This window comes from Panthera tigris, chromosome A3, assembly GCF_018350195.1.
Source record: "Panthera tigris isolate Pti1 chromosome A3, P.tigris_Pti1_mat1.1, whole genome shotgun sequence".
NCBI lineage: Eukaryota > Metazoa > Chordata > Mammalia > Carnivora > Felidae > Panthera > Panthera tigris.
The window spans coordinates 131431512-131455573 of NC_056662.1; the positions used below are offsets into that span (position 1 = coordinate 131431512).

Below are 24062 nucleotides of genomic sequence, written 5' to 3' on the forward strand. Positions count from 1 at the left end.
CGCCCAAAGAAAGTTATCCTCTCTGGGGGACAAAGAGGATAAGGGGTGGAGAGTAGGGGGGGGGCAGGGGATGAGTGAAGGCTGGAAAGGGGCTCGTTAGAGGCAAGGGAGGGAAAGAGAGAATAAAGACCCTTAAGATAAGAAGAACCAAATACTGCACTCTACGGGGGGAAAGTACCGACAGCCCGCTTCGGGCTGGGGGAATCCGAGAGCCACGGAGGAAGGAAAGGGTGGTCCGCCCCGCCCCCAGCAAGCCCCTCCTTCCGCCGCTCGCTCCGCCCTCCATAAAAAAATCAAACCGGTAACCTCTACCCGGCCGCCTCCCATTGGTCACGCGAATGAGCGAAGCCTGCCGGAACCAATGGGCCGCGGCCACGGCTTGGCGAGCGCCTTCCGGCCCGTCCCCGCCGCACCGCCCGGCGCCTGCCTCACGGGCCGAGGGCGGGACGTGGGGCGGCGGGGGCGCGGCGCGCGGAGCTGAGGCGTCGGTGGGACTGCGCGGCGGCCCGGGAGCTCGGCATGGCTCGCCTCGTGCTGGGTAGGCGCGGGCCTCCTCGTCCCGGGGGGCCGCCGGGGAGGCCCGGGGCAGGGCGGGCGGGCGGGCGGCCTCGCGGGGCCAGGGCTGGGGTGGGGGATGCGGCCGGGGCCGCCCCTCGCGCGGGGGTGCGGGGCCCTGCCGGTCTCGGGGCGCGTGCGGAGGGGAGGCAGCGCGGCGGGGCTCCCGCAGCCCACCCCGGGGAGCGAGCGCGACGGGGTCGGGGAGTCCCGGGGTGGTGCGTCCTGAGAACCACCGGGAGCCCCGGGCCGGGCGAGGGTGAGGGCCGGGAGCTGCGTTCGAGCCGTGCGGAGCAGCTAGGACTCGATCCCTGGCGGAGGTGGAGCCGGGGGCGACCGGAGAGGGTTAGGGTCAGGGGTCCCTTGTCCTGGGCCCGCCCTCCTCACCCTGGCGTGTAGACGGCACGGCCGCGGGGTCCTCACCCTGCAGCTCGTCCTCACCTCTTGTTTAATGCCGTCCCCACTAATTGAGAAAAACTGAAATACCGAAACCCAGCCCTGGAAGAGGCCGAAGAGTTTGCTTTAGAAAGGGAACGGTGCCTTCCCAAAGCGCTTCAAGTGTGAGCGAACTTCTAAAAACTAAATGGGACGCAGACCACCATGAATTCTGTAAATCCCTGTTTTAGAAACTGTGCAGTGAGTGGGGTTGAGGATCCCGACCCTTTTCTGGCTCGCCTTGGTCCCCGCCGAGGCGCCCTTAACCTTCGTGACCTGAACGCCCTGGATCCAGACCGCAGAGTTTGAGCCCCAGCCGGCCCTGCCCCGCATTTCTTAGCTGTGTGTCGGCGAGCTAGTGACTTAGTCACTCTGGGCTAGTCCTCCCCCGCTGGGTGGTTGTCAGGATGCACGAGTTCACATGGGTGTCAAGAGGGTAAACAAGATATAAATATTTGCTGTAGTGCAGAGAGAACGTAGAGGAGGGGAAAAGATTCTAGTCTCTGTTCAGTGTCCCTTGGGTGAATTCATACTGGGCGCGGAAAGAGTCTGTGATTCTATCATTTATTTGCATCAATGGAGTCAGACCTTTTGGGGAGCCCTCTTGGTTTCTAGGTGAGTGCTAGGGGATCGTGTACTCTTGGTAGCAGGTGTGGGACAGAGAGGCTACTGATGGGGATTTATGACATCCTTCACTACCGTGGACGAATAATGGGGAGCCACAGATGGCAAAACCATCTGCTCACATAGATTCTAGACACTTGGATGTTCCAGTTTCCCATTGGTGCTCATTATCAGTGAGTGGAACAGCCACGTGAATTTTAGAAACAGAACACTATTAGTCGGCATTGACCCAGTTTATCATCTTAAGTGGCCCGGAGTGTTTTGTTTGTCTTCTGGAGGGTTTTCATAGGGGGTAGTTAACATCTTTCAGTCTGTTTTTCTGAGTAGCATGGTTCGATTTTTTTTCCAGCCCTATGTGGTCATATTGCCTTCTAGGGAGTGTAAGTCTCAAATCTTTATCATCAAGACATTCCCACTAGAGAGCCATTTATAAGGAAGGTGGGGGGGGGGCTCTTCTGAGAATTCGGCAAAACGTAAAGACAAAACAGTCGGGGCGCCTGGGTGGCTCAGTTGGTTAAGCGTCCGACTTCCGCTCAGGTCGTGATCTCACGGTTTGTGGGTTCGAGCCCCGCATCGGGCTCTGTGCTGATGGCTCGGAGCCTGGAGCCTGCTTCGGGTTCTGTGTCTCCCTCTCTCTCTGCCCGTCCCCTGCTGGCACTCTGTCTCCCTCAGAAATGAATAAAAACATTAAAAAAATTTTAAAGACAAAAAGCCTAGCACCGTTACTAGGAGAAAAAAAAAAAAAAAAAGGCAGCCCAAGTCCCTGTTATACTGAGTGTCCGCAGCCACGACCATCTTTGTATGTAAAGGAAGCACATTCCTGAGGTGGAGTCATGGTCCATCCCTTTGGTGACTCCAGCCTGCTGTCCCGGATTGGCAAGAGAATGCAGTGAACCTACTTCTCCTGCCACAAGCTAACTAATGACCCTCCTTGGGATTATACTAATGCAGTCTCCAGTCCTTTGGTTTAAAATGTGGGTTGCATAACCGTGTTCTCTCTCTTTCTAATTATGTGGCCTTAGGCAAGTTACCCTTTCTGTGTCTCCGTTTCCAGGTCTAAAAACGGGCATGATGAGACACATACCACATAGAGTTCTTAAAATGAGTTAATATATCCTAAGTGTTTACGCACTGCCTGGTGTGTAGTGTCATTTAAGTGTTATTCTCAGTTAACATGTCAGTTTCTGGAGGGTAGTTGGATAGATACATAGATCAAAGTGTTAGCTATACTATACCCCCAATCCCTTTGTAGGATTCTCTCTTAAGGAAATACTCATATTTATCTGAAGGGGGAAGAGTGTAAGAATTTTCAGCATTGGCCTGTTAATAGTGAAAAATTGGAAAGAAATTCTGTTAGTGGTGGATGGGCAATGTGATATAGCCATTAAAAATGGTTACACGGGGGGTAAAAAGTAATCCATAATTATGTAGAAAACTTATTTTGAGTGGGGAAAAAAGGCTACAAAAAGGAATGTATAGTAAGATCACATGCATATAAATATAATAATAAAGTTTTAGACTTCCGAATAGCACAGAGAAGTCCATATGAATATCACCAAAATATGAATTGCCCATTCTAGTGGGACTGTTCATGGGTTTTCTTTTGCTTTTCCAGTTTTGAAAATTTCACATTGAGCTCAGCGTATTGAACAAGTATTGATTTATGTTGATTTTTTACAAAAAATACACTTTAGAAAGTAGATCTCCATGGAGGATTTTCCAGGCCCAGTCTTAACTTGTGAGCTTATTCAGAATTAGGATGGTCTCTGCTTGTTCTTAATTTACTTGATTCGTTAAATATGTCAAACTCCACTTAACCTTTACTGCAGCAACAAAAAGATTATCAAGCAGCACAATCCAGTAGAGATATGCAAATTTTATATCTAATTTTAAATAGTCTCGTAGCCACATTTCAAAAGGCAAAAAGAAACAGGGGACATTAATTTTAACATATTTATTCCCCACTGTATCTCAGATATCATTGTAGCATGTAACCAATATCAAAAATATTAATGAGGTACTTTTTTTTTTCCCCTACCAAGTCTTCAAAATTTAGCACTTTGTATACCTTCATTCCATGTGGTGAGTGGTTAGCATGTTGGACAGCGGCAGTTATTAAGGCAACCCCAGTTTGGTTGGCCTGACCTCCATCCACATGCACTCTTTCCCACCTCTCAAAGTGGAAAAGGGGCCATCCTGCCCCAGGCTACCCCTGCCACTGACTCTGGGTTCCCTCCCTTCCCGATTCGGATTCCAGGCATTTTGTTTCATTACTCCTCTATTTTATCTTTAGCCTCTCCCACTCCACATATTTTTTTTTCCCTTCAAGCTCAGATCACTCTCATCTTTAAAAAGAAACCTTCCTTCTGCCCCACGTTTGCTTGCTCTCTTGTGCTCTTTATAGTGAAACTTGTTACAGAGTTCCCTTTTCATGAACTTGTTCCCTCCTACTGTCTCCAGTCTTTTGCAGATTGGCTGCTGCCTGTTTTCACTCCTCCACCTCAGCTGTCCTGGGCTCTGGGGATCCTCTGTCATGAAATCCACCAGATCGTTTTCAGTCTCCTACTTGACCCCCCAGCAGCGGGTGTTACTGCTGGCCATTCCATCTTCCCCTGAGTTTAGGTGTGACCCCACTCTCCTGATAGTTCCCCCATCTGCTGTCCACATTGCAGCCAAAACGCCCTTTCTGGAAAGCAAATCTGGTCATACCCCCTGCAGGATAGCCTTTTAGTGGTTTCATGTCCCCCTTACCAAAGTCCACAGTTTTATTTCATATAAAGTTCCTACGTTATTAGCCACGTCTACAAATCAAATGCAGTGTTCTTGAAAAATAGAATTATGTTGTTTATTCATGCCCCTGACATACTGAACCATTTTATCCTGAGCTCTAAAAGACAACATGGTTTAATGGGAAGAGCTTGGAAATAGAAGTTAGAGACAGCAGATGGGTCCCTAGAAGTGCCTTTGTTTCCTTATTTACAAACGAGGGGCGATTCCTACTCTTAGTTAGTAATGCTGTGAAAACCCAAGTGGTCCAGTGTATTTGGAGTCATTTGAAAGTGGTTCCGTAAGCATAAGGTGAAATATTTAGCAACAGAACAGTTAACACTGGTGTACATTCCTTCCAGAAGAAATTTACCATTGGGTTATTCAAAAAGGTTCCATTTGAACTCTTCCAAATTCCGTCTACAGAATAAGCATATGAGCAGGTGACCACAATGGCATACCCGTCCGCTGCCTTAGGACACAGGTCCGCCTCACCGTTTGTTGCATCAGTAGATTAAAAGAAAGAAGTTGTATGATCATCTTCACAGATGCTAAAAAGAAATAGGTAGAAATTTCTTTAATATCCTAAAGTTTATCTGTTTCAACTCAAAAGCCAGCAAATGAGAAAATACTAAAGTCAAGAACAGTCCATTGCTTAGCATTGTTCTGGAGGTCTTAGACAATGCAATTAGAAAACATAAAGAAATCATATGTTTAAAGGGAGAATTGGAATTTTGATAGTACTACCAATTCAAAAACGTTTTGAGTTTTTAAGATATTTCTTTTTTTTTTTTTTTTTTTTTTTTTTTTAAATTTTTTTTTCAACGTTTTTTATTTATTTTTGGGACAGAGAGAGAGACAGAGCATGAACGGGGGAGGGGCAGAGAGAGAGGGAGACACAGAATCGGAAACAGGCTCCAGGCTCCGAGCCATCAGCCCAGAGCCTGACGCGGGGCTCGAACTCACGGACCGCGAGATCGTGACCTGGCTGAAGTCGGACGCTCAACCGACTGTGCCACCCAGGCGCCCCAGATATTTCTTTTTTTTATATTTATTTATTTTTGAGAGACAGAGTGAGACAAAGTGAGAGTGGGGGAGGGGCAGAGAGAGAGGGAGACACAGGATCTGAAGCAGGCTCCAGGCTCTGAGCTGTCCGCACAGAGCCCGACGCGGGGCTCCAACCCACAGACTGTGAGATCATGACCTGAGCCGAAGTCGGACGCTCAACCGACTGAGCCACCCAGGCGCCCCTAGTTTTTAAGATATTTCTAAGTCCATCCAGAACTTGTTTTCCTATATAATTGTTAACAATTACGTTTTAAGTTCCTACAGTAGCCAACAAAAATGCATTTGGGCCACAGTGTGGCTAAACTATGCTGTTAATAAGACAATAACACTCCATCCTTCTTTTGTAACATTTACATGAAAATTCTTTGTAAGCTCATCCAGCAGCATTGCAAGTCTCTGGTGACTGCCATACATAGTGTGAGTAGAAATAAAAATATTTATAAAAACAAGTATTGCCCTTGATAGAGTCCCAGTTTAGTAGACAAGACAAATAATTAATTTTTCCTTCAAAGGAAGTTTAATAAAGATACTGTACTCGGGCGCCCGGGTGGCTCAGTCAGTTGGGCGTCCACCTTTGGCTCAGGTCATGATCTTGTGGTTCGTGAGTTCGAGCCCCACATCAGGCTCAGTGCTGTCAGCGTGGAGTCCACTTCGGATCCTCTGTTCCCTTCTCTCTCTGCCCCTCCCCCGCTCGTGCTCTCTCTTGCTCAAAAATAAATAGACGTTAAAAAGAGATAGTGTGCTAATATTGCAACTGAATAACACAAAAAATAAATGCTGTGTGGATTACTCGGGGCCACAGGGTAGCCTCCCAGTTTTTCGGTGTCTTCGCCCATAAAATGGCACGAATACTATTACTTCACGAGGTGATTGTGAAGAGTGAAAATGTTAATACATAAAAAGCACCTAAGTTAGAGCTCTTTTTCGATTGCAGCTCAAGAGATGAGAGTGTGGATCTCTTTCCTACTTGCTCTGTGCTGCACCGGTGGCAGTGAAATTCCAGGGGCTGCCACAGCAACAAGGGGGATGGGCACTGGGGGGTTAGAAAGGACCTGACCCAGGCCATGCTCCTGTGTGAAGAACCTTGGGCAATTCAAGAAGACGTTTCCTGCCAGAGCTTGAGCCCTGTCATTAATGGTGTGCTTTTTGTCTTTTACTGCAGGTCTAATAAGCTGTACCTTCTTTCTAGCAGTGAATGGTCTCTATTCCTCTAGTGACGATGTAATTGAATTAACTCCATCCAATTTCAACCGAGAAGTTATTCAAAGTGATAGTCTGTGGCTTGTAGAGTTCTATGCTCCATGGTAAGTATAAAGCACTTGTGGATTATTTATGGTACTTTATAAAATTAGGAATATTATATAAAAATGTGATTTTATTTAGTCATCTAGTTTGTCTAGTTTACTGCGTGTTTAAAAGAAGTAGAGAGGGGGCGCCTGGGTGGCTCAGTCGGTTAAGCGTCCGACTTCGGCTCAGGTCATGATCTCACAGTCCGTGAGTTCGAGCCCCGCGTCGGGCTCTGTGCTGACCGCTCGGAGCCTGGAGCCCGCTTCAGATTCTGTGTCTCCCTCTCTCTCTGCCCCTCCCTTGTTCATGCTCTGTCTCTCTCTGTCTCAAAAATAAATAAACGTTTAAAAAAAAAAAAATTTAAAAAATAAATAAATAAATAAATAAAAGAAGTAGAGAGGAAAATGGGGGATTCCACAAAGCGTTGTCTGTTAAAGGCCATGGAGATTGAGTCCACTGGGGGGAAAAAGGTTGAAGTAGCTAATTGTTGCAAGAAAGAAGAAAGAAATATTTTCTTATAATTTTAAGAAGATATATCTCTGTAATGAGGTAATAAGTAGGGTCTTGATGGAAGGGAAACTCCTTTATGCTGAAAGAATATTGGGCATAGGAAAGGGAAAAGCTAGTGATCGATTCCATTCTGTTTCTTGAAGAAGAGAGTGGCTTCTAGAAATACATAATTGTAACAATCTGATTTAATTTAAAAACTCCTCTCTTGACTTACATGCATTGCTGGAAAAAAACCCTTGTGGAGTAAAGATAGAATTTTCATTGAAATTAACGGTCACAACTATATATAGTCAAAACACGGTATTGCACTCATTGTTTATGGAGTTAAACGTGTAATGCAAACAAAACAAAAACGCAACAGGTAGAAGTGCAGAGACTGGTTAATGGAAACTGCAAACGGTGCCCGAAGCTGTTACTTCTCTAAAGCGGCAGGGCCGTGGGCACTCCGGTCCGGGGAGGCCTGAGCCCCAGCCAGCTGTATCTGCAGATCAACCGTACAGCGATCTGAGATCCCCATCGTCCTTGTAGATGTGAGCGATGTCCCCTAAGCTCACATAGGAGGTAGTGAATGGAGTTATCACAAATTCTTCTTACCTGAGTGGGTGCACTTCAGAGTATGCCTGATGAGAGGTTTCCTTTTATTGCTTTCATTTTTTCTCTGCAAGACCATGAAACAGTTTTGGAAACTCAATGCCGGTCCTTGTGGACTGTTTCGCTTAATGTTCAGTGTAGCAAATTAAGGTAATACCCTCTGCTTAAAAATTTATGTTACCACTTTGTGAATACTGTTCATCCTAATGCCTTCATCATTTTTTTTTTTAATTTTTTTTTTTTTAATGTTTATTTATTTTTGAGACAGAGGGAGACAGAGCATGAGCAGGGAAGGGGCAGAGAGAGAGGGAGACACAGAATGGGAAGCAGGCTCCAGGCTCTGAGCTGTCAGCACAGAGCCCGATGTGGGGCTCGAACTCACAAACTGTGAGATCATGACCTGCGCTGCAGTCGGACGCTTAACCGACTGAGCCACCCGGGCGCCCCCTTCATCATTTTTTTTGAAAGCTTCTCTTTGTTTTTTGTGTGTCAAATCCAAATGAGGATTCTGTGTGGAATGTACAAATTGTAAATGTACGAACTGTTATCTTGTTGAATTCCTTTGTATGCAGTTTTTGCAAGTTTGATTTTTTTTTGTTTATCATTTATGACATGAGTAATTTACATTGTTTTGGGAAGCTTCGATATGAGAGAATATACCTCATTCCAAAATGGAATCAAACAGCATCATTGAGAAGGCTGGGTCTGGATCCTGTAGTTAATTGTTCTTGTGACATGGCACTTGGGCCTCCCAGTGTTTTGGGTAAGAGGTGGTGTCATTAGAGCAGGTGCCTTTAACCTCTTCTTGTGCTCAGACTTGGCAGCTTGGTGAAGGCTTTGAATTCTTTCCAGAATAAAGGTTTTCCTTTTCCATCTATGGAGTAAAGCATATAGGATCCCAAAGGGAACCTAAAACATTGAAATAACATTCACAAAATACTAAAACAAATTTTGATGTGATTATGTAGTACTCTTGTACTGGGACAGCAAATACCAAGCTCCAGCAGCAGATGTAACACCTAGACGTCATAATTTTGAAATAGCAATGGACAGAAATGAAGTTAAACTGTAGTAGCGATCTGAAAGGGGCTGAGTTTTCACTTGTGACAAAGTCACAAGTGCTCATGGTGTGGTGTTAATGTTTATAATTGAAGGGAAGTCTGCGTCTCATTTACAAGTTAGTGAAATAGGGGGGACCTGGATGGCTCAGTCGGTTGAGCATCCGGCTCTGAATTTCAGCTCAGGTCTTCATCCCAAGGTCATGGGAAAGAGCCCTGTGTTGGACTCCAGTGCTGAGTGCGGAGCCTGTTTAAGATTCTCTCTTCCTCTGGCTCTCTCTCTCTCTCTCTCTTAAAAACATTAAAAAAAAAAAACCCAAAAAGTGACATAGAGGTGTTTTTACCCCCACCAAAAGTTCCTAGAGCCCCTGAATTTTTATACACCAGTCCTTCGGGGTCTGGACTGCAGGGGAAGAACCCTTGGGTCAGAGGTGTGCTGTACCTCGACTCGTGTGGCATTTCTGTCGGTCTTCACTACGCTTAATATTGAAATTGAAGGAGTATGGACTCTGATGTCTCCAATAGGGGTCCTTTCATAGAATAAACTCATTGAAAGAGGCACAAAGTCCTATAAAACTTTGACCCCCAGACTTCTAAGTAGCTCACCTGAACTGCAAAAAACTACTATATGCAAGTATGTAAACCAGCATCACAGGACATTTCTCAGAAGATCCTGACCTTTAAAATACTGGATTAAGGTTAGGCCCCTATGGAAGGGGCCACCAATATACAGGGATGAAGAACGTGGGACCTGGAGCCACATAGACCTATGCGGCAGCTCTGTGACCAGATGACTTGTGATACTGGGTAGGTTTCTTAACTCCTCAGCCCCTGTCTCCTCATCTGTAAGATGAAAATGGCAAGGCCCGTCTTCAGTGATGTGCTGACAGAATGAAATCCCGTATGAAGGGCTCCTCTTGGTCTGGGCACCTGGCGGTTACTCATTAGGTTCTTAAAAACTGAATTAGGAGACTCGACTTTGTTAAAAAAAAACAACTAATCACCTGTGGATAAACTAGCTTTAGTATCTTCATGCAGTGGATGTTATTCAGTATTGAAAATGAACAGTAAAACTGCAACCTTGATAAATGGTATGAACGTACCAGGTTTTTGTATATATAACTTTTAAAAGCACTGTCTGTGTGTGATGTTTCACAATAATTTATTTCAGATACCGTAACGTGAAGGATTTTCTTTTCTTCTTATCTCTGTCTCTTGCTCGCTCCTGTTCTTCTGTCACCATCTTGTGGTATTGAATACTTTTCAGCTTGCTAGGCATATAAAATTGGGATTACGTGTACATTTGTAACCCCACGTGCTGCTGTGGGAGCCAAAGAGCATTGAGATTTAGGCTCTAATTCAGATGCTTCATCTCTAAAATGAAAAGGTTGGACTAGATCAGGGAATAGGAAATCTTGATGGGCTTAAAAATCACTGGTTGAACTTCCTAAGATGTAGGTTCCTGAACCCCTTCTCTAGGTGTTTTGGATTTCATGCGGCCTAAGAATCTGCCTTTTGCCCAGGCTTACAACTCAGACCACACATTGGGACACACTTGACCAGATGAATGCTAAAGTTCCTACCCAGGGATAGAGTTACAAATGCTGGTTTGTTTAAACTCTTTAAACACAATTTAAACAGTAGCTTGGGGGGACACCTGGGTGGCTCAGTCAGTTCAGTGGCCGACTTCAGCTCAGGTCACGATCTCACGGTTTGAGTTCGAGCCCCGCGTCGGGCTCCGTGCCGACAGCTCGGAGCCCGCAGCCTGCTTCGGATTCTGTGTCTCCCTCTCTCTCCGCCCCTCCCCCATTCACATGCTGTCTCTCTCTCTCTTTCAAAAATGAATAAATGTTAAAAATTAAAAAAAAAAAACAAACCAGTGGCTTGGAAACTTTTAAAATTAGTACATGAGGAAGAGTGATAGTAGAATCCTAAAATGGCGAGTTCCTTCACGTCACCGATCATGTTTCACTGGCGCCTGTGCTCCCTGCCAGCAGCCACCCCTGTGCGTGTCCCTCAGTAGGGTGTCGGTAGAGTATTTTTGAATCGACGATCGAAGACTTGAACCGTTGCCTCATTTGTGCTTTTATCTCCTGAAAGGTGTGGCCACTGCCAGAGGTTGACACCAGAATGGAAGAAAGTAGCAACCGCGCTAAAAGTAAGTTTCCAAGACGCCCACGTGCATTCACCTGTGTGTGTATAATAAGTAAGAACGCAGCCGGGCTTAACGTGCCGCCGGAAGTTCATTGGCTATTTTCACTGAGTCAGTTTTCCGGATTAATGACATAATCCTCGCGGTCTCACCAATTCTTGGTGCTGCAGAGGCCCCTCCAGAGCTCCGTCAATTTCTCCCGTCATTCCACGCAGGCATGACTTCCCAGGCCCCAGGTCTCTTTAAATCTGTCTGTAAACCTAACCTTGCCCTGTATCCTCTTGGAGTCTACATGAGTTCAGTGATGGATCTTTGTGGAATCTGCTCCAGTGGAAAAGAAAAATGGATAAAACTCTTACATTTTCACAGGATGTTGTAAAAGTTGGCGCAGTTGACGCAGACAAACACCAGTCCCTGGGAGGTCAATATGGTGTTCAGGGATTTCCTACCATTAAGATTTTTGGATCCAACAAAAACAGACCAGAAGATTATCAGGGTAAGGACTTTTCCTAACTACTCTATTCCCCTGGTTGGAATTTTAATTTGAACAAGTAGGTAAAAAATAGGAGCAAGGGCCCGTTTGTTTTTGTAAATAAAGGTTTTCAAAACAGTCACACCTACTTTCATGTCGTGTGTAGCTGCTGTCACACTGAAGTGGCCGAAGTGAGTCGCTGCAGCAGACCGGGTGGCCCGCACCCCTCAAAAATCGTTTGTGTTTGCCGCTTTACAAAGAGTTTGCCACCTCTTGGTCTAGAGCGCAAAACCCCTCTCTTTTTTCCTAGTACATTTGTTTTCTTTTTTTATTTTGAGAGAGAGAGAGAGAGAGAGAGAGAGAGAGAGAGAGAGTTTGCGAGTGGGGGAGGGGCAGAGAGAGGGGGAGAGAGAATCCCAAGCAAGGCCCCTCACTGGCTCATTCCCACAAACAGCAAGATCATGACCTGAGCCAGAATCAAGAGTCAGACACCTAACCTGAGCCACCCAGGCGCCCCTCCTAGTATATTTCTTGATTTGGCATATTTCCAAGTAGATTGGTAGCAGGGGCACCGGTTCTGAGGATGGAGGTCTTGGCCCTTCTGTATTAGAAAGTGACACACGTGGTGATGTCAGCCGGGGCCGCAGTCCCACACCATCTGAATATATACCGCAGTCCCACACGATCTGACTATATACTGCGTGTTGCTGTACTGTATTTTCTTTCTAATGTCAGGGCTAAAAGTGTGCTCAGATGTTTTTCTATCTTCCTTGGCAGTTTGGTAAGAAACTATTTAAAAAATACATGGAATTTTCTAGAGACATTTTATTAGAGTTTTCCCTTTGAACGCTAAAGATAGCGTGGCCCATATTATTCGTACGTTTTTCATACCTTAAAGGCCCCCCTGACTTTTTCTCGAGTGTATAGTTTTTTGGTTAAACTTCTAAAGGCTGTTGTCATTATTGAGTTTCAGTACAGTGTTTGTTACTTCTTAGATTAGGAGAGAATTCAGCTAAAGAACCTAAAACAGCCCAAGTATCGTAAGCAAGATAGAAAGAAGGCGCCTGGATTGCTTTCCAGTTACTTGGCTTCACTACTTTTTCTACAGTTTTTTCTGCTTGTCATCATAGAAATAGTTTCTTCTGGGGAGCCCGGGTGGGTCAGTTGGTTAAGCATCCAGCTTCAGCTCAGGTCATGATCTCGTGGTCTGTGAGTTTGAGCCCTGAATTGGGCTCTGTGCTGACAGCTCGGAGCCTGGAGCCTGCTTCGGATTCTGTGTCTCCCTTTGTCTCTGCCCCGCCCCCGTGCACCCTCATTCTCTCTCAAAAATAAAAAAAATAGAAAGGGAGAGAAATAGATCAAAAATAAAATAGAAAGAGGAAGGAAGGAAGAAAAAAAAATAGTTTTCCTGTATTTTCCTCGATGTAATTTGTATTTAGAAACGTCCCCTGCTTTTTTTTTAACTAGATAATAGGCTTATTCATCTGTATACATGTTACACGTTCAGTAGACATTTGTGAGTTTCTCTCATTTGCGGATGGCATTAGTAGGTGAACAGGATGTTTGTGTTTAATAAACTAAAACTGAAGGAGAGGATTTGGTTTTCCAAGGGAAAAGTCAAGTGCGGTGTATATTACAGGGAGAACTTGACTGTGTGTTAAATACCCATGTGTTGTTGGGTCTGTTCAAACATCAGATAAAGCTGACAGAAATCTGACAAATGTAAAGGGCCATGTCTTTAGGTCGTGTCATTATAGGCACACGGCCCCCACCACCCATTCGTCTGATTGTCCTTTGTCTTCTGTAGGTGGCAGAACTGGCGAAGCCATTGTAGATGCTGCTCTCAGTGCTCTGCGCCAGCTCGTGAAGGATCGCCTTGGGGGGAGGGGTGGTGGATATAGTTCTGGAAAACAAGTAAGACTGTGTGATGTCAACTTTGAATGTGTGTGATGAGTTTGATGCCACAATATGGACTCTTTGTAGAGGATAGTTTTGGGGCGGGTTATTTTTGTTTTTTGGGGTTTTTTTTTGTAGTTACTACTAATGTTTTAAATTAGTGAACTTTCAGTTAAAAGATATTACGAGGTTGGATCAGCTCATGCCAGAGGGAATGAGCCACGTAGCCTGTTGATTTGGCCTCCTCAGAAGTCTCTAGTCCCAGAGCATCTGGCCACCACTATAGGCCAAGAATCAGGCCACAAGATGGGCTTCCTCGGCCCAGCACTGAAAGGGAAGAGTTTGGGCTGTACACCTCTCGAGAAAGAGCTTCAGCCCGGGAAGCCAGGTTCTGGGACCCTTTGGCATCTGTAGTTCCAGAGTGGGGAGAGAGAGACCAGATCGGCTTGGGGACAAAGAGGGATGAAATTTGAACGACCTCTTGGCCTGTATCTGGCAATCAGCCTGAAATTTTGGAAAATTCAATCTCAGTGGACAGGAAAGAAGAGAAAAATTCCTGTTCCATGGATTGGTATTTTAGATGCCCATGTATGAGATGTGAAGTTTAACCAAATGCTCTTGTGAAAGGGCATTAAATTCTTACAAATGAAGGTAAAATGGCCCTTCACTCTTACAGAGACCAGTAAAAGTAGCTTCTTTATACAGATGTAGAATTTACCCAAAGATTCCATGCTCTTGGCTTTTGGCCCAGGCATCCGAAAGCAGTATAGTGAAACTGCTTCTTAGGTTTGGTACTCAAGAACGTTCTTTGAAAATAAAGAATTAAATGTTACTTTTAGCTCTCTTGAATGGTAGAGACTTTCTCTATGGAAAGGTAGTAACTGGTTACGTTTAACATCCTGGGATGAGGAAGCAGCTGTGCCCAGTCGGAACTAGAGTAGAATCGGGTGGTTCTGTGAGCCGTGTGGGGGTTTCTCTTAGCACGACGGCAGGCGAGAGAATTCCGGTATATTCATAGCTCACACTGGAGGTGCTGGTGATTGAGAGTAAACACTGTTTGACAAGTGATAATAATATTAAGGAATGACCCCAATTGGAGTAGAATGGTTTTCACTAGAAAGAAGAACTCCAAACTTCGTTAAGATGCGGAAGAGATCATTGTCTGTTACCTATTTAGAATAAGAACAGAGTTCTTTCTGGCCAAGTGTAACTAACTGTTTAATGTGACATGCGACAGGGTAGAGGTGAGAGTTCGAGTAAGAAGGATGTAATTGAGCTGACGGACGACAGCTTCGATAAGAATGTCCTTGATAGTGAAGACGTTTGGATGGTTGAGTTTTACGCTCCTTGGTGTGGACACTGCAAAAAGTAAGGGCCTTTTACCAAGTATTTTGAGTCCCGGTGCTTTTAATATATTCACCTAGCTGGCTCTGAAAAAGCTGACCCAGACGGCAGGTCAGTCACCAAGATCTCCTCCAGGAAAGCTCTGACCCCGAGTGAATGTTAAACATTGGCATTGGTGCCGAGTTTCTGCTGTCACAGCTTCAAAGATTAACAGGGACCTAGCGCGGGGGAGGGAGTGACAGAGACCTGGGAGGTGAACGTGAAAAGACAGCATCACATTGTACGCAAAGCTACGCACAGTGGTTTCCAAGCGCGGTGTGACTGCATTGGGCAGAGATGTGCGTCTCGGTTAAAGTATTCGTGCTGACGGTTAAAACACACTTTTAAAGTGCAAATATTTTTCCATAGTCTTGAGCCAGAATGGGCTGCTGCAGCCACAGAGGTAAAAGAGCAAACCAAAGGAAAAGTGAAGCTCGCGGCTGTGGACGCCACGGTTAACCAGGTTCTGGCCAGCCGGTACGGGGTGAGTGTCCAGATGGCGAACGTCTTTGAGGAGTACACGCTGTTTTCAGCTGTGACTCCATCGGGTATCCGGGCTTCCCTGTGTGGTAGGAGGGGAGATGTTTGGCCATTTTGTAATGAAACTAAATTACTTTATTGTTAAAACTAACGAGTCTTGAACTCAGGACTGACTCTCTCTCTCTCTCTCTCTCTCTCTCTCTCTCTTTTTCTCTCTCTCTCTCTCTTTCTTTCTTTCTCTCTCTCTCTTTTAAGTACAGTATCTCACTGTTTCTGCTGTGTGCTGCATGTGAATTTTCAGCTTGCTCAGGCTCTTACAAGTCACTACTAGTGCTTTTGAAGTTGGTCCGCTTGTTCTAGAGCAGATAACGTTGTATTCAGTACATATGGAAGGTTTGAATAATACTCCGCTAAGCCTGGTGGGCAGGCTGTTAAAACTGCCTGATCAACAGACCTCTGTGTATCCTCCCTGATCACTGATGCAGCCTCGGACTATTGTTCTATTAAATTACCTATAAGGTAGCCTTAGAACCCGTGAAGATTATTCCTTATTAAATATTAGTTTGATTTTATATTCTTGTCTTTTTTAATAGATTAGGGGATTTCCTACAATCAAGATATTTCAGAAGGGGGAATCCCCTGTGGATTACGATGGGGGGCGGACGCGATCTGACATCGTCTCCCGGGCCCTGGATTTGTTTTCTGACAATGCCCCACCTCCTGAGCTGCTTGAGGTAAACCGCTTCCGTCACTCGTGATCAGAACCGACCATGTCTGATGGGGGAGGCTCTCACACAGTAATGACACTCCTTTGGTGTTTCCAAATGGACTTTGTCCCTTCTCTTTTAAAATGCTCTCTTTAAAGTATTATTGGACTTTCAAGTGGGGAAAACCTGCCTGATAAACTGCTGCTTTTCATAATTTTAGTACTACAATCCTTACACTAGGAGGACGAGTGTGCCAAGCTTTTTAAAAATAGAATGCGCCTGGCCGCTCTCTCCCCGTTGTCTCAGCCGCAGCTGCTGTTTGTGGAGCACCTAGTCGTGTGACAGTGCGACAGCATCATTCTGCTCTTACGTATATTTTCTTTTCAGTTCACACGTGAATGCCTAGAGGTAAATACTGTTTTTATCTCATTTTATGTGAGGAAACAGGCACAGAGAGCCTCAAATCCCCATAAATATATAATACACGTGTATCTGTCTAGCTAGGTGATTGTCAGAGCCAGGCTCCTCCGAGGCTGTCTGCTTCTGGAGCCCACGTGTGTCAGCAGGTGCCGCGTCAGCACCGGGATGGCCCGGGGACAGACCCGGAAGGCCAGCTGTCCGTGGTGCCGTAGCGCGAACCTGGAGTGTCGGGGAGTCGCTCTGTCTCTTGAAGTCTTTGCTCTTCATTGAACGTGATGGTACCGAGTCTCTGTCGTCAGGCTCACCTTTGGGTTTTGTGTCCGTGGCCTTCCAACCACCCCTTGTGCTCTGGGCCCACAGATCATCGACGAGGACATCGCTAAGAAGACCTGTGAGGAGCACCAGCTGTGTGTCGTGGCCGTGCTGCCCCACATCCTGGACACGGGTACGGCGACCAGGGGCGCCCTTCTCCGTGACTGCTCTGTGCTGCCTGCTCTGAGAACGCTTTCTAAGCTGATGAGTGTTTCGGATTCTTTTATTTTTACCTTTTCAAAATTTTCTGTTTAAATTAGGAGCTGCTGGCAGAAACTCGTACTTAGAAGTTCTTCTTAAGTTGGCAGACAAATACAAAAAGAAAATGTGGGGGTAAGTTGCTGAACTTATTTTCTCAGTATGATTTGGACAGGAGAGCATAGTGCTGCCTGGATACCGTCTGGTTCAGGGTGCCTGGGCGGCTCAGTCAGTTAAGCGTCTGACTCCGGCTCAGGTCATGATCTTCGTGGGTTCGAGCCCCGCGTCGGGCTCTGTGCTGACAGCTCGGAGTCTGGAGTCTGCTTCGGGTTCTGTGTCTCTCTCTCTGCCCCTCCCCCGCTTGTGCTGTGTCTCTTCGTCTCTCAGAAGGAAAAGAAGTAATGCAAGTCTTTTACCTGTCTGTGCCACAGCACCTTTTCTCATAAGAATCATTTTATTTATTTTTTTTTTAAGTTTATTTTGAGAGTGCAGGCATGAGTGGGAGAGGGGCAGGGAGAGGGAGGGAGAGAGAGAGAGAATTCACGGAGCCCAGCTCGGGGCTCGATCTCACGAACTGTGAGGGCATTACCTGAGCCAAAATCGAGTTGGACTCTTAACCAACTGAGCCACCCAGGCGCCCCAGATACAGGTGTGTTTTTAAAACAAAGTATGTCTGCTTCTTTCCGATTTAACTTTTTGTTTCTCGTCCTCTATCCATTGCTGTCTCACCCTCCTCGGGCCATTGCTGTCCCCCTCAAGTGACCTTGTGCCCCCTCCCGTTAGTTCAACAAAGTGTGGTGTGCCTACAGAGCACCGCATTCTGGCATCCTTCTTCTTCACCATTGTAGAAGTTGAGTAAGAACTGTGGCTGAGCATTGTTACAGGGATTGAATAATGATACACCAGTAAGTCTTAAGAAGAAGTTATCCTACTGGCGAACGTGCCCTGTTGTCCAAATGATATTAGTAGCATTTCACGTAATAGAGACAGAAAACCCAGCAGGTTTAGCGGACAGTATTTTGGAGGCTGGGAGCAAACTGTATATAGATTTGGGAGACTTCTGGAGGTAGAGTGTAGGGAACATCCAGAATACATTATTTTTGTATTTTATTTCTGTTTCTGCATCCATTTCATTCCATAAAATGTTGGGAGTGTAATCCGTTTTTTTTTTTTTTTTTTTTAGTATCTGCTGATTCGATTCTAACTACTTTGAAAGGGATCTTTACCCTAAAACAAGCCTGTTTTTCTAGGTGGCTGTGGACAGAAGCTGGGGCCCAATCTGAGCTTGAAAACGCGTTGGGGATCGGAGGCTTCGGGTACCCTGCCATGGCAGCCATCAATGCACGCAAGATGAAATTTGCTCTTCTGAAAGGATCTTTCAGCGAGCAAGGCATTAACGAGTTTCTCAGGTAATCTCTTGCCTCCTTGAGTTGTTTTTGTTCTGTGGCTTGGTTCTGCGTGGCGTGGGTTCAAAGCTAGGTTTACGTGGACCAGGCAGTGCGTGGAGTTAGTGTGCATTTGGCATTCCGGGGAATTAGGTGTTCGAGTTCTAAGTCATCGTTTTGCGCTTCTGTTCTTTTCCGTGGAAGCATTCTGTAGGGGAAGAGGCCACCTTGCTGTTGCGCCATTGCATCGAGCTCTCTGATCTCATGCAAGTCTCCTCTGGGCTGGTAGCAGCCCTCCGCCCCCCCAGCATGCTTTGTGCCTCTCGCCTCAGCTAACGCGGCTTCCGTTTCTGGCCGGTGGCGGTAGAACGTGTACTTCTGAAGTGATTCCAGCAACGTGCAAACAACATAATGGGTTCTGAAACTCAAAATCCAGTTGATAGAGCTCTCTGTCTTGCCCGGCCATTCAACTCCTCCAAAAGTTGACTTGATCATCTTTCAGGTAAACATGAGGCATTGACACTGTGCTAATTCTCAGGTGTGCGGTAATTCGGTTCGTACCTCGTCCTCCTGACTGAGTCTCACAGGTACATCTCTCACGGACCTTCTCTCTGCTCACTACTGCAGGGCCTGGCTGATCGTCAGCTCTTGGTAAATAGTACGGTTTTTGTACGGTTTGTGTACCATCTACTGTATTCTTACAATAAGTGTTATTAAGAAAATGCTAGAAGATACACTCACGTTACCGTAAAATTCTGCGAGTGGACTTGTATGGCTCACCCCACGTGCAGGGGTCAGCTGTGCTTATCAAATGTCATCCTTTTTCAGCAGCTGATTCCAGTGTCACAGATCGTAAGAAATGTGTGAGAAAATCGTAAGAAATGTCTGAGGGGGATCAGTAACCCTGAGGTTGAGCCTGTGGACTCATTGGAAATGGCAGGTCGAACTGCGGCTTTGATTTTATTCACGTTTCTTTCAACCGGTTTCCCTTCTCTGGTTTGTTGTTCTTTGTCGTGTGTTTTGTGTCTTAGTACGGAGGAGGTGGCTGGTTCGTGGGAAAGCTGCGGACAGTAGCGCATTGTCAACTTGAGACCGTCGCTGTTGCGCTGGAGATCGTACAGGCCACCGGTTCTCCAACTTCGTGCCTTAAAGGCGGCGGAGAACCTCAGAACCCACCCGGTTACCAGTGGGGAAGAGGACGCAGTAATGGGTGGAAAGGAGACACAGTGGGCGACAGCATACTTGTCTCTGGTCCCGTGCGCCTTGTTTTCTGACGAGACTGGACGTGCGTGCGGCTCGTCGCCGGGGAGGGGTGAGGGGGCTGCCGCCGGTGGACGGTGCCAGGCCCGCCAGGGAGTCGGTGTCCACGTCCACCAACGTGTGCGCTTGGAAACCACAGACCTGAAGCCGAGACGGCCCGTGATGGATACGTTGGCAGCGACTCACAGCTGCAGTCAACCCAAGACGAGTGTTAGCGATTCCCATACCTCTCCCTGCGGGTGTGTTACTGAAGTGTCCTTTCGGCGTAGCAGCCAAACATACGAGTACGTCACTGTGCGTGATGCAGCCGGAAGTGAAGAAAGGACTCGAGTTTCACAGAAGTTCGTTGTTTGAAGCAGCAGCCGTGTTTCTCGGGGCTCTTTGAGAAGAGACGATAGCATTCAGCCCTGCAAAGAGAATGGGGGCGCAGGGGAGGAGCGGGACTGAGCTGTTAAAACACTTTTTTTTTTTTTTTTTAAACAACCGAACCCTGCCCTCAAGGCATAGTTCCCTTAGGATTTTTTTCCCTTTTGGGGCGCCTGGGTGGCTCAGTCGGTTGAGCATCTGACTTCAGCTCAGGTCATGGTCTCATGGTTCATGAGTTCGAGCCCCGCATCGGGCTCTGTGCTGACAGCTCAGAGCCTGGAGCCTGCTTTGGATCCTGTGTTTTTTTTCTCTCTCTCTCTCTCTCTGTCTCAAAAAATACATAAACATTAGAAAAGAAGAATTTTGTTCCACTTTAAAGGAGGCCTGGCATCTTTCCATTAGTCCTTCTGTTTGCTGCTGCTGAGGACATTAAGTAGGAATGTTGGGGCACCTGGGTGGCTCGGTCGGTTGGGCGGCTGACTTCGGCTCAGGTCATGATCTCACAGCTCGTGAGTTTGAGCCCCGTGACGGGCTCTGTGCTGACAGCTCAGAGCCTGGAGCCTGCTTCGGATTCTGTGTCTCCCTCTCTTTCTCTACCCTCCTCCGCTCATGCTCGGTCTCTAAAATAAACCTTAAAAAATCTTTTTCTAATTAAAAAAAGTAGGAAGGTAGCTGCTTTCTGAGCACCGACTCCCTACATCTCGGCATCTTCTTGATGAAGAGACTGATGTTCAGAGATGATGAATAATCTGATTAAGGGTCCCAAACTAGTAAGAAGTAGAACCACTGGCTTGCCTTTGATTACTTGCATGGGTTTGTATTTCTTAGGTCAGCCAGAGCTTGGGTCGGCCTGTGTCCCCTCACAGCAAATGGAGCCATTCTGGTGTAGGTTTTTGATGGACTACGAGAGACACAGGTCTGACTCGCTGTGCCCAGTACCTCTTGACCCTGCACGCGCAACGGCGTGGAGGCCAGCGTCCTGCCCTGTGTCACACACCGCGGATGGCGGTGGAGCGCGGCTCTAGAGCATGTGGATAATCGGTTTTCTGAACGTAACTCCTCTTCGGACATCAGGGTTTCTCGATGTTGGCGCTTGTGACATCGTGGGCCAGAAGTTTGTCCTGTGTGTTACAGGTGTTTAGTACCTGTCCTCTACATGCCAGTTGCACACTGTCCACATACACACACAGTTGTGATCATAAAAATGTCTCCTGACATTGTCACATGTCCCCTAGGGAGAAACTCGCTCCATTGAGAACCACTGATAACACGTCATAAAAAATGCAGGGTAGCCAAAGGCAGTGGATAGAATTCCCCCCTTTTCCACCGAGCCAAAGAACTGCCAGACACACGTGGGACACTTCCACTCCTGTCTCTTTTCCTCTCTTCCCTGTAGTCCAAGCACCCTTCACCATTTGGAAACGTTTTTTAAAGAAGGCTTGCTCCCAGTCTGGCGGTTGCCTCTACATCTTTCTAATGTTTATCAGAGTTGGTCAGAGTCAAGACCTAATACGCCCTGTCACCATAGAACTCTTTCTTCTGTGTCTTAAAAGTTGGAGATGAGGATTGCCACCATCACCTCTAGATCTGCCTGTGGGCTGGTGTTAAGTGCTTCTGCTCGCTATTGGAAGTCTGGGGAAGGAAGCCGAATTTTCGTTTTAAGATGCCGTCTTTCATAAAGTGTTTTGGGGGTTAGTCTACAGTTTTGTTCATCAAACGTTTTGCCTGTGTTCTACGTTAATGTTGATAGGTTTTGCGTACTTAAATTTGTATTCTAGCAAAATAAGTTTATTTTTCTTAATTAGTAGTAGTAACTAGCTTTATCTGATGCCAAGACCTTAGTCATTTCATGCCTGGTTACGTTGTCGTCCTTGCTTGAGCGGATAGCACTGTGCGGGAGCAAGACGTGAGAGGCACCTGTGCAGAAACTTAGCCGGTGAGTCATTGTATTTAACACATCGTGTCTTCATCAGTATGTCCTTGCTTTGGTCACTGTCCCCTCAGGGAGCTCTCTTTCGGGCGCGGATCTACAGCACCTGTGGGAGGTGGGGCCTTCCCCGCCATCAGCACCAGAGAGCCTTGGGACGGCAAGGATGGCGAGGTGAGTCCCCAGGGCTGGAGGCCACGCGCGTGCGGGACTCCTCACCGGGGTGCTTGTCCCGCCCGCCTCTCCTCACTTTCCCCGGCCCAGGGCGGCTTTGCTGTTTGTAGGCCGAGTCCTTTCCATCCGTGGTGTGGTGTCAGAAGTGCCATAGCCTCGCGAGCCTTTCAGGGCTGCGTGACAGAGTCTTGACAGACAACCAAGATAAATTTCAGGAATGAGGTTTCATTCCTGATGATTACCGCTAAACGGAGCATTTCACCCGGAATCCATTTACTTTGTATCTGAGAAGCACAAAATGACAACTTTGGAATTATCGTGGATTCTGGCACACTTCTGCCCCTCCCCCCTCAAAACGACGAGCTAAGTAGCTGTCGGTGTTAAAGAGGTAGGTGATCTGTTAAGATCCTACCTCACCTAAGTTCTCGGCTTTTCCGGCTGTAAAATGATAGGCAAAGCGAAAAGCGGGAGCCAGATTAGGGCAGAACCGGCTCTGTGATCTGGGGTGTCTCTAGAAACTACCTTGCTCCTCCGCCGTGAGCCCGCGAGCTCTCCCAGCTCTTCCTGCAGGGCCTAACAAGTGGCTTTGTTTCCCAGCTTCCCGTGGAAGACGACATTGACCTCAGTGACGTGGAGCTGGACGATTTGGAAAAGGATGAGCTGTGAGAGGCTTGGCACAGACTTCAGTTTTCTTTTCTTGGGAGCAGATTTCCCCAGCAGTGAAGGAACATTCTTCACGATCGGATGAATCTACCAGTGGCCTTTTTAACCAAGAAGTAGCACTTGATTGGTCATTTGAAAACACTGCAACAGTGAACTTTTGCATCTCAAGAAAACAATGAAAAATTCTATGAATTGTTGTAGCCGGTGAATTGGGTTGTATTCTGTCAAGTAATATTTTGGAGAAAACTGATGGGCTGTTGAAATATTTTTCCCTCCCTCTCTCTGACTGCTGCTTGAATGTTCTTGGAGGCTGTTTCTTATATATAAGTTTTTTAATGTGATTCTTTCATTTGAATATTGATGGCTTTTTTCCATTAAAAAATAAAATAATATTTTGGACAATGCCAATATACGTATGAAATTAGTGTCCACATCATAAATTCAGTAAATTCAGCCATTCAGTAAATTGATACCATGAAGGGATGACCCTGATGTCTTTCCTCCCTATAAAATACTTGTGATTCCAAGGACACCATCTGGACGCCTGCCACAATACGGACTTTTACGTGTGTCCCGCAAGGCCAGGTGCCATCTGTGGAATGGGAAACGTAAGGCGAGTTTACGGAAAGAAGGATGAAGAACAGTGGGTTGTCCGTTGAGAACGACATTTCATGCCCAACATTTTGTCTTTGGGCCATCCCCACTGACTGTTAGGAAATCTAGCTGGTTATACGGTCAGCTCAGGATTTTTAATGTTCTTCCCAAGCCGTCCCAAGAGATCCGTTAAGACACAAAATTAAAACAGCAGGTGACCAATTTCTAGGCAGTCCCCATTTATGTAAAGTGAGGTTTTGAATTACGTTCGAACATAAAAGACCATTCAAAGGACGGGGCATTTCTTTATTGTAACTTAAAAAAAAATAAATACAACTGTAACTAACTTTTGTGAGCAATTTCTCTCAAACTCTAAGTTCCGTGGGGTTCCGCGGCCGAGGGAAAGAGCGGCGTCTGCGGAGTCCGCACGGACGGGAAGGCCTCGTGGGGCCAGCGGCTCCTAGTCGAGCAGGCTGAGGTCGATGTGGAAATAGACGTAAGGAAAGTAGTCTTGGTTGCCGAGCTGCAGCCCCGGGATGTCCACAGACGCCTGCAAAAGAGGACGCGGCGCTGTCGCTCTAGGTGCAGAAGGCAGTTCGCTGTCCCGTCTTTATGTTTTTGAGGAGGCTCTCCGGGCCGTGACGGCCTCTTCTGCCCCGCGCAGCGCACGCTCGCCAGGCACGCGCGCACACACACACACACACACACACCCAGAGCAGAGCCTCTTCCTTGTTACACTTTCGCATTTGTGAAACGTACATCTTCGTAACAGGCAGTTT

The 24062-nt window shown here is 46.6% G+C and overlaps 2 protein-coding genes across 6 annotated transcripts in view; one reads left to right on the forward strand and one right to left on the reverse strand.

Annotated features, from left to right (window-relative positions):
* The first annotated feature begins 432 nt into the window (after positions 1-432).
* On the forward strand, positions 433-23629 carry PDIA6 (protein disulfide isomerase family A member 6). Its single transcript, XM_042982504.1, has 13 exons — positions 433-538; positions 6611-6752; positions 10995-11052; positions 11416-11542; positions 13326-13432; positions 14652-14782; positions 15167-15281; positions 15871-16011; positions 16765-16849; positions 16977-17049; positions 18165-18323; positions 21930-22026; positions 22624-23629. The coding sequence occupies exons 1-13, from the start codon at positions 520-522 to the stop codon at positions 22690-22692; spliced, it is 1323 nt and encodes a 440-aa protein (XP_042838438.1). The 5' UTR covers positions 433-519; the 3' UTR covers positions 22693-23629.
* ATP6V1C2 (ATPase H+ transporting V1 subunit C2) overlaps positions 23569-24062 on the reverse strand; it is a 53644-nt gene continuing 53150 nt past the window's right edge. For all 5 annotated transcript variants that reach the window (XM_042982503.1, XM_042982500.1, XM_042982502.1 and 2 more), the window contains one exon: positions 23569-23833. In XM_042982503.1, the coding sequence (XP_042838437.1) occupies positions 23744-23833 (90 nt within the window). In that variant the 3' untranslated portion in view covers positions 23569-23743. The remainder of the gene's footprint in view (positions 23834-24062) is intronic.